General features: G+C 32.5%; 1 protein-coding gene across 4 annotated transcripts; it reads left to right on the top strand.

The window, feature by feature from the left end:
* Positions 1–4,866, top strand: LOC117924507 (pre-mRNA cleavage factor Im 25 kDa subunit 1). 4 transcript variants are annotated; one of them, XR_004652809.1, is made up of 9 exons: positions 5–342; positions 440–485; positions 1,464–1,557; positions 1,643–1,716; positions 1,798–1,884; positions 1,965–2,075; positions 2,411–2,506; positions 3,718–3,767; positions 4,473–4,866. XR_004652809.1 is itself a non-coding variant. In XM_034843130.1 (8 exons), exons 1-7 carry the CDS (start codon positions 173–175, stop codon positions 2,480–2,482), a joined length of 654 nt encoding a protein of 217 aa, XP_034699021.1. In that variant the 5' UTR covers positions 5–172; the 3' UTR covers positions 2,483–2,506; positions 3,718–4,866. The 4 variants fall into 4 exon arrangements, 3 of the variants coding, with proteins under 3 accessions (XP_034699022.1, XP_034699021.1, XP_034699020.1); XM_034843130.1 differs by having other exon boundaries at positions 3,718–4,866; XM_034843129.1 differs by lacking the exons at positions 3,718–3,767; positions 4,473–4,866 and having other exon boundaries at positions 6–342; positions 2,411–2,713.
* Positions 4,867–9,164: the final 4,298 nt, after the last annotated feature.

The following is a 9,164-nucleotide window of genomic DNA, read 5'->3' as shown; positions in this document are numbered from 1 at the left end:
CATTTGGGCCATATCACCCACATCCCTTCTTGGACCGCCACGTCCAAAGTCACCTAACATTCGGACATTGTGCTGCGTCACAGACCCGTCTGCTACTTCGCTTATCCACAGCGCTTTTTCCTTTCTCGGTTGTTCTCGGCCTTCCCCCAAGCCTTGTCTCTGATTTTTCAGGATGAATTATGAAATGGGTTCATCTGCAGATGGTGATCGGAGCAGCAGCGGTGACAGTAGTAATCATGTTCTGGACATTTACCCTCTCAGTTGTTACTACTTTGGTTCTAAAGACCCCCTTCTCCTCAAGGAGGAAACCTTGGCTGATCGAATTCTCAGAATGAAATCCAAGTCTCTTTCTCTTCATTATTTAGTGGGCCATTGTTTTTTTTTTGTTTGTTATTATGGGGGTTTTTGAATTTTTTGTTTTTTCTCTGTTCTTGTCCAGCTATTCTAGATATGGGTCGAGGACTTGTGTGGTGGCAGTTATTCTGGTTAGCTCTCTGCTTTTTCTCTTTATTTTCTCGACGGATTTTGTGTTTGATTGGGTATGGTGTCGATACCCTATTGATCGATTATTTCTTGTAATTCTTGACTGATGATTGAAATGCTTGATGATTGATGATCAGCTGCACATCTAGTGTCTAGATGTTGATATTTGTGAAGATGTCACTTTGTATTAAAATAGTTGTTCATTCGTGGGCGTGGGTTTTGAATACAAAGGTTTATTACTAGGTTTACTGGTAATTGTGGGTCGAAAGCATAGTATGGGGGTTTGAGCAGTCTAGGAGTGACTTAGTTAATCCCAAAAACTCCCTCATAGATAAATATGCTGTGTAGGGGTGAGCTTGGAGTTTGTTGTTTGGGCATGGGAAGAGCAGTGCTTATAGAACTAAATTGGAGGGTGGTCTAGAGAAGCTTATTATGAACTGTTTTGGTGGGAGGGTCATGCCAATATAGGATTAAGCTGATAAGGTGTAAGAACATAGACCACATCTCATGTAGGTCATCTTAGTAACTGTGGTATGGGACAAGCTAGTGGGACTTCAAATCATTTTAGGAATTCACCATACATTTGAGTTAAGGCCTAATCATTGTTCCCTTTGTTGATGCCACTTATCGAGGCAGTTCCTCTTGGCTGCTCTGTAGTCTTTTTCACAGTTTGGACAAGAGATGTGTGAAAGAATGATTGCGTCAGATATCTAGTAATAATTTTAAATTATATATATCCAAAGCTTTGAAGGTTCAGAATTATTCCATAAACAACAAGCCAGGGTTCTTCAAGTCTCTATTGTCCATGGAAAGGGTAACTAGAGTTCCATCTTATGACTTACCTGGAGAATGGTTATTGGTTGTTTTTATCTTCTGATATTGTTCTACTACAAAGCTTGATATTGGCAACTTCTTTCCTGTTGAATAAGAGATTATTGCTTATGATACTATATTGAAAGGTTGTATGGTTGCTAAATCAGGTTGAGTTGTTCAAGCATCCTCATTTGTTGCTGTTGCAAGTGAAAAATTCCTTCTTTAAGCTTCCTGGTGGTCGCTTAAGACCAGGTGAATCAGGTAAGTTACCATCCTAATTAGATATTCTAGAAACTTGAAATTCAGAAAGCTAATTTTACTGGCCGGGAAATTATTTACTATTCAGAGATTAATGGATTGAAACGTAAGTTATCACGCAAGCTTTCTGTCAATGAAGATGGAGATGGATCTGACTGGGAGGTATGCAAGTGTTTGCTATTGCATTTCCATTGCGGTTTTCTCATTGTGAGCTATAGAGATGCACTTATTCTTGATGTTTAGGTAGGAGAATGTCTTGGGATGTGGTGGAGGCCTGACTTTGAAACATTGTTGTATCCATACTTACCACCTAATGTAAAAAATCCTAAGGTAATTGATCTGCTCAAGCTGCTTCCTTTTAGTTCTGGTGGCATAAATAGTTGATTTTGTTTGCTTGTCTCATTGTTTAGGAATGTACAAAACTCTTTCTTGTAAAGTTACCACCAAGTCGGAAGTTCATCGTACCAAAAAACCTAAAATTGCTTGCAATTCCATTGTGCCAGCTCCATGAAAATGACAAGGTACAGAAATTCATTGAGATGGCTGTTTAGATGATCCATGGAGATTAAATCACGCCATTATGTTTGCATGGGATTTTTCATGAGGCTATTGTGTGCCTGATTCATGACATTTGTTTGAAATACGGGAATTTCAGGATTTTAATTAATGACATCGTTTCTATTTTATTTGATAATCATGATGCTGTCTCCATATTGCTTGCATAACTTGTGTGCTAAAATGCTATTTAAGATGCAATGGGCTGATTCAATTTCCTTAAAATCCAAATATCCACAAGAGTTTAGTGGAATAATTGCCACAATGAGTTTTGATATGTATAAGTTGTTGCATTTTGTAGACATATGGACCGATAATAGCAGGAATCCCGCAGCTGCTGTCTAAATTTTCCTTCAACATCATTGATTCTTGAAGTAGATTTTTCAACAGGGATAAGGTAAATATATAGGAGCCAGATAGAGTCATGTGTTTCTGGAAGGTTTTTATATTAAAGAACATTTGATTCTAATGAACTGGAGACCCGTGTAAATACTATAGCTTTCACAGGTAGTAGTGGTGATGAAATTGTAATATTGAGAACAAAGATATAAATGTTAGTTTCATACTTGAATGTGAATCTTTTATTTGAATGCTTCAATGCTTAGATAATGTGAATACCATTTAAACGTTATAACCGATTCTCTCTCTCTTTATTTGGACAATGTGTTTACACTTAATTGTACACCCTTAGAGACAAGGTCTTTGGAAAGAGAACATGTATTCTGGAATCATCACTTGTTATCTTATTTTTGTTAAATGCTGATATGGTGGAAAGGCGATCTTCTCTCAATAACACCCCACAAGATACTGGTAGTTTGGTCCTTGAGACGGAAAAATCCTTGTTCGCCTACTTTGGAATGATGAATAAAAACCATCCAGGAAACTCACTTTGCGATTGTCAATTGATACCATCCATGTAAAGGCAGGTGGCAAGTAAGTGATGGCCCTTTTTATATGTGAACTAAATGTGAACAATCAGCAATCTCAATGACTAAGTGGATGGACAGTGATTGTTGAAAATTTGACAGTATGATGGCAAGGAGATTTATCTTATCCAAGCCTTGAAATTTATTTCAAGATCATCACTTAATCATCATCTCCTTGGTTTTTCTTCAGTTTAATCCTATATTTGGGAATAACAAGATTATATTTCATAGGGAGAGTGTCCACTTGAGGTTATAGGTTTCACAATTTTTTCCTCATTTCTTCATCTTGTCTTCTCTTCTGTTTATAGCATTTTCCTCCAGGTTACAATTTTTTGAACCAAGTTTATGAGAATTATGTGAATGGCTTCTGTGGTGGTACCTGCATTTGTCTAATGGACTAGATGTGCTTATTCACCTGACTGTTGTTTCTGTTTGTCGCTACAATTTTTGTGAATCCAATACTAAAATCTTTTTTATAATTTTATATGGTTCCCTTTCATACTGACAATCTCTGCAACTGCAAAGACTAGTCATGTTTATCATCTGGTGTCAAAAATGAAGTTTTGATGTTTCTGATTTTTGTTTGGGCACCTGGGCTTTGGTTTATGCCTGTTTGTGTCTGGTTACATTGAGATGTTGGTGAGAGTTCTTGTTGAATTCTAGTTTCAAACTCTAACAACAGGTGCCATTCGAATGTGAAGGAGCTGAGGAATTGCAGTTTCATGGTTGCAGGTATGTTCAATTCTTCTCTCTCTTGTTGTGGTTGTCGTTGTCGTGTGTTGGAGAAATGGGCATAAATGTGTCTTACAACCAAACACTCTCCCTTCCCCAATCCCCTCCATTCCCTGGTCTATTCATTCAATTGGATTTCAGTTGTATGGTTCCAAATTTCCAATAGTCTGAAAAAGAAAGAGAACTCTTAACTTGTTTTAGGAAAAAGGGTGAACCGTGCTGTGCCAAAGTATATATTTTTCTTGGATTGGGTTTTGATCATCTCATTTGAAAATCAATTGGTGTCCGTTAAGGGTCGATCAAACCTTTCATGACGTTTAATAACAGCAAACCTTGCAATCCTGTTTTAAGACCTTTTATGCATTGTTGCATCCCAATATACTGTACTGTGAAATCCCACTCATGACCCTTGGCTTTTATGCTTTGATACTAGTTGGATCGAGTTTTGATCACCATATCCAAAAACTAATTGGTATCTAGTAAGGGTAGGTCAAACCTTTTCTGGTATTCAACATTATACCTCATGAGCTTATTCTAAGACCCATCATTTGGTGAATCATACCATGTTTAAAAACGACATGATTGCAACCCAACAATTTCCTCCCATGCAAACAGCCAGTGTTCTTCTTCCTGTCCCATCATCCTTGCTAATATTCCAAATCCACCTTCCCTGTGGGTTATCTATATTGACTTCTGCTTTCACAGGTTCATGCCAGTATCTAATGGGTGTCCTAATCCTAATCCAACTGTTGCTCATTTCCTCAATCTTTATAAGATGCACTTAGATACTGGATTTTAAAGGACATGTCCTTTCGGAAAGATGTGGTTGTGACTTGTAAGACTGGCAGTGGTGGGACCTGGAAGTTGACACCGACCATGGTAATGGGTTGGCCAATAGGGATAATGGGGACCTGGTTGTGGTGGACCGCGGCCGCCGCCCTGGTGATGAGTGTCCATGGTAGTGGACAGTGGTAGGTATTGGGCATGAAAGTAGTTGTGGTGGTGGGTTGATGCTACTTGGGGGTGTTTGTATGATTGTGTTTAAAATTTTAAACATTGGAAGCTTACGGCTCTTTATAAGGATGGCTCATCCTACTTCCATAATAAGCACATGGTAACAAATGGTTATCTTGACAAGGATGACATTCAGTATAAATGACTCTTATTTGTTTTTTAAAAATTGGTTTCTATCAACTACCAAACAGTATAAAAAAAATTTTAAAAACAATTTTGTAAGTTTAAAAATAAAAAACTGTTTTTAAATCACACACTCATACTCTAAAATTTTATCTAATGCTAATTGGTAACCTTTTTTCTTCTACAAAGATGGGTCAAACCCATCAAATTATCTCTCTTTCTCCCTCACGCACAGACACGTATTTATTTTGTATAAAAGAAAAAGAATAAAATATCTCAAGTTCCCATGTTGAATGGGTTTTGATAAAAAGTATGAATGATATCACACACAATTATTTGCATGGAAGGGAGACGTATATAAGAGGGTAAGACTTAGAAGGTGTTTATTTTTATATTTTTTTTCATGATTTATTATAAATTTTTTATTGAATAAAAAAAATCAAAATATTTAATTTTCTTTTTCTAAATTGAAAAAGTAATATATTGATTTTTTTTTTACTTTCAATATTTAATAGAAATAAAATATTATAAAAATAAATAATCTAATACTTAATACTATTAAGTATTAAAATTCTATTTAGAATTAAGTAAAAAACAAACACCACCTTAGTTTAGAATAACTTGTTACCTTTTAACTTCAATCCAAAGTTGGAATCAAAGTTATAGAAGGAAAATATTGATATCATAAAGATTTATTAAGCATATTTTTTTTAATATAAATCAAAATAGAACTTTTATAAGAAATAATGTTTTCTTAACTTCCATACTATTTTTTTTTTCAAGTCATATTTTTTTTTAATAAAATAAGTTAAAAAAAAGTATAAAGTTCTATTTTGAAATTAAAAAAAAAATGCTTTTGATTTCTTAAAAATCATTTCAAATAAATTCTCAAAAAAATTGATTAGTTTTTTAATAAAGTCAGTCAAACAAGTATAAAAATTCTCAATGAACTTAAAAAATGTGAAAATGTGAATCTCAATAATGAACTACACCTAGAGGGGGGTGAATAGGTGTTGTAGAACAATTTAAAATTCTCCCAACAAAGATGACCTAACCTTAGACTATCTTTATGTCAAGAATTTTTCCTTCTAATAACTCTTCAACAAAGCAAAACATCCACAACATCCACAAGCAATAATGTATGCATCAACACTCTCCCAACAATTTATAAATGCAAAACACATGCAAATGCTTCAACACTCCTCAAAAATAAACCAAAAATAGAGTGAGAGTAAGAGACAATGAACACCAAATTTTTAACGTGGAAAACCTCCGAAGAGATCAAAAACCACGGGCCTATCACCGATTGAAAACTCCACTATGAAGAATAAAAACTGAGTACAAGGTTTTACCTAGCTCAAGCCAACCAATCCTTCCCGGAATACTTGACTAGTTCCTTCATTTTCAGCTTCTCCTTTTGGAGCATACTTGGAGTCCGCACCAAGCTCAATCTCGGCCTCTTCTTGAATCCACACAAGAAGAAAATGGGTTTTTGCACAACCCAAATAGAATGAGAGATTTAGATGTGAATTAAGGAATGAATCAACCCATTTATTGCTCAAGAAAATCCATTGAAAACTAGTTTTGAAAACATTAAGAGAAGTGGATTTTCTTTGCAATCAAAAACACCAACTTAGGAAAGCAAAAATGAGAAAATGAAGAACACTTGGAGTGTGGCTGCTCTCCCCACGTTTTCAGCAGTCTCTCTCTCCAAAAAAATGAGAGAAGATTGGTTTTTAGAGTGTAAAAAGAAACCCTTAATCTAATGGCTGAGATTTGATCAAAAAAACATTAGTTGGATAGATCCACCCCTACACCTGGATAGATCCAGAAACAGAGGAATGAAAGCCTTGCACCAAAAACAATTTTTCCCAACTTTCTAACACATTTAAAGATTAAAAACCGGGTTGATTCACACCCAATCACTCCACACTCGACTACATACCTCGGCCTCTTAGCAAAGTCTTAGTCTTCAAAGTCAAGTAGTCCGAATAGGAATAGGAAAGCCGAGTTAGAGGACACTTAGAAATTTTGTCCGGAATTGTCAACTTAACTAAAACACTCACAAAATGCTTTTAGTCAAGCTTTTCATTTTAAATTATTGTTGATTGACTTCAAGATGAAACATACATTTATCTTTTGATAAGGCTAGAATGTGTTTTTTATTCTTTGTTAAACTTTATTCTAACTCAAATAATGATGGGATGATGCTTAAGTAAGATTTTTTTTTAATTAATTAAATAGTTTTATTTATTGATTTAAAGAAGCCTTGGTGGATAGTTTGAAAATGACTTTAAACAAGGTTGTCATTTGAAAACGTTTTGTTATATAAAATCTCGATGTTTAGTAAATTTTGAAAATCACTATTAAAAATTAAAAGAATTATTTGAAATAATTTTGAGATGAACGGGTTATGTTTGTCTCGTGTCAAAACATAGGTATCTATCATATAACTTAACCGAAACTTGACATGAATAGTAATAGTGTCAAAAATATAAACTCAAATATTATTTAATTATTAAATAGGTAACACATTATGTAGCTTATTTAATAATTGAGTCATCTTATTTAATAATCGGATTGAGTTAGGTTTTGTGTTTGTTTATACAATTAATGTCTTAGCCAAATATGTTTATGATAAAATTGTCTATTTATTAAAAATAATTTTAAAATAAGTTAAATGATTTAGAATTATAATCAGGTTAATAATGAGATTATTAAATGAGTCAATTCGGATCAAATTCGTATTATGCAAGTTAACAAAAAAATTACCTATTTATTAAACGAGCAGGTTGATATGAATTTGACTCAAACTCTCATATATACAACCAAAACCAGTAAAAAGCATATTGAGTTTATATTGTATTGGCAAATGGTATTAAACTTATTTTAATACCAGTAAAATATATTATGAAGAATATGATTAAAATATTTCTTTTAATTTATTTCCAAATATTTATTGATTATAATAAAAATATTATTAATAAATAAGATAGATAAACATGTTATAGAGTCATTATGAAAAGTGTTTCTAATATTTTTAATATTTAAAATAACAAAAATTTTGAAGTGTTATAACTATTGGAACACTTTTCAGAGTTACCAATGTACTCTTAATCTTAAACATTTTCATACCCAAAATCAAAATGAATTGGAATGGTAGTTGGCCACTAAATGTATGTGGGCCTCTCCATTGAAAGCTTGAGAATGGTATCACCTATCACGTCCTACCTCTTCACAATATTATTTATAGTTAGATTTTTTTTAAAAAAAAACAAAAACAAAAATCTAATTTTCATATGCGGTGAAATTAAAGAGGTAAAATTAAGAGTGATAAAGTTAATTCATGTAGATTTGTTTAATAAATAATACAAATTTGATTATTTTAATTTATATTTGACTTATTTTAATTTATTAAATAAATGAATTAATTAAATTATAAATATATTTGATTGTTACAAAATTTATATAAGATTTAACTTAATTTGATTATTAAATGAGTTGATAAATATTTAAAATTATTTTTTATTATATTATTATTTATATTGGGTTTGGATTTACCCACAAATTGCCACGTAAAATTTTTATAAGAGGATTAAATAGGAAGGAACGAAGGTAGTAAGAAAGACTCAAGAAGTTGTGAGGAAGAAATGATGCCGGAAAGAAAAATAGAAAGTCTTTTCAAGTCTTGAATCAACTCATTGGAATTTGGATGGTCGTCCTATTCCCTTCTAAATTTTCCACTCACGTGCTCCTTTTTCTTACACACACCCCATAAGCAGACAAATTTGTCAAATTCCATTACCAATCACAATTTTCTTATATTTAATTTTTTTTTTTACGAATAATTATTACAATATTATATAAAGGAAAAGTCCAATCAAATGCTACTTTACAGTGTGAAATGGGCTAAAATAATTGTAAGCGTGACAATGACATTGTGTCTAACTAGGAAGACATGTGTGATAAAGACACTCGACAACTAGGAAAATAATTAAAGTTTTATTTTATTTTTATTCAATTACTTAGCTTTAACAAAAAAAAAAAAACGAACAATTTTTAATGCCAACTTGGCATTTGATAAGTTACAAGCGTGAAACACATGGAATTCTTTTAATTAGTGAAAAAAAATATATTTGAAAAAATTTTAAAAATAATATATATTTTAAAGTTGAGGTATTTACAATTATTTAAAAAATATATATTTTAAATAATAATTGAAAAATAAAGAAAATATAATTCATTTAGAAAGAAAAAGTT

The sequence above is a fragment of the Vitis riparia genome, chromosome 11 (assembly GCF_004353265.1).
Source record: "Vitis riparia cultivar Riparia Gloire de Montpellier isolate 1030 chromosome 11, EGFV_Vit.rip_1.0, whole genome shotgun sequence".
Classification (NCBI taxonomy): Eukaryota; Viridiplantae; Streptophyta; class Magnoliopsida; order Vitales; family Vitaceae; genus Vitis; species Vitis riparia.
Note: the sequence above shows the minus strand (reverse complement) of the source record. Positions and strands in the feature narration are given on the sequence as shown.

Bases quoted from the DNA above. Each gene is read 5' to 3' on its own strand.
- LOC117924507 (XM_034843130.1), top strand. From the start codon at position 173: ATGAATTATGAAATGGGTTCATCTGCAGATGGTGATCGGAGCAGCAGC. The intron at 343-439 runs GTCTCTTTCTCT...GTTCTTGTCCAG, and splicing joins ATTCTCAGAATGAAATCCAA to CTATTCTAGATATGGGTCGA. The intron at 1,885-1,964 runs GTAATTGATCTG...CTCATTGTTTAG, and splicing joins CTAATGTAAAAAATCCTAAG to GAATGTACAAAACTCTTTCT.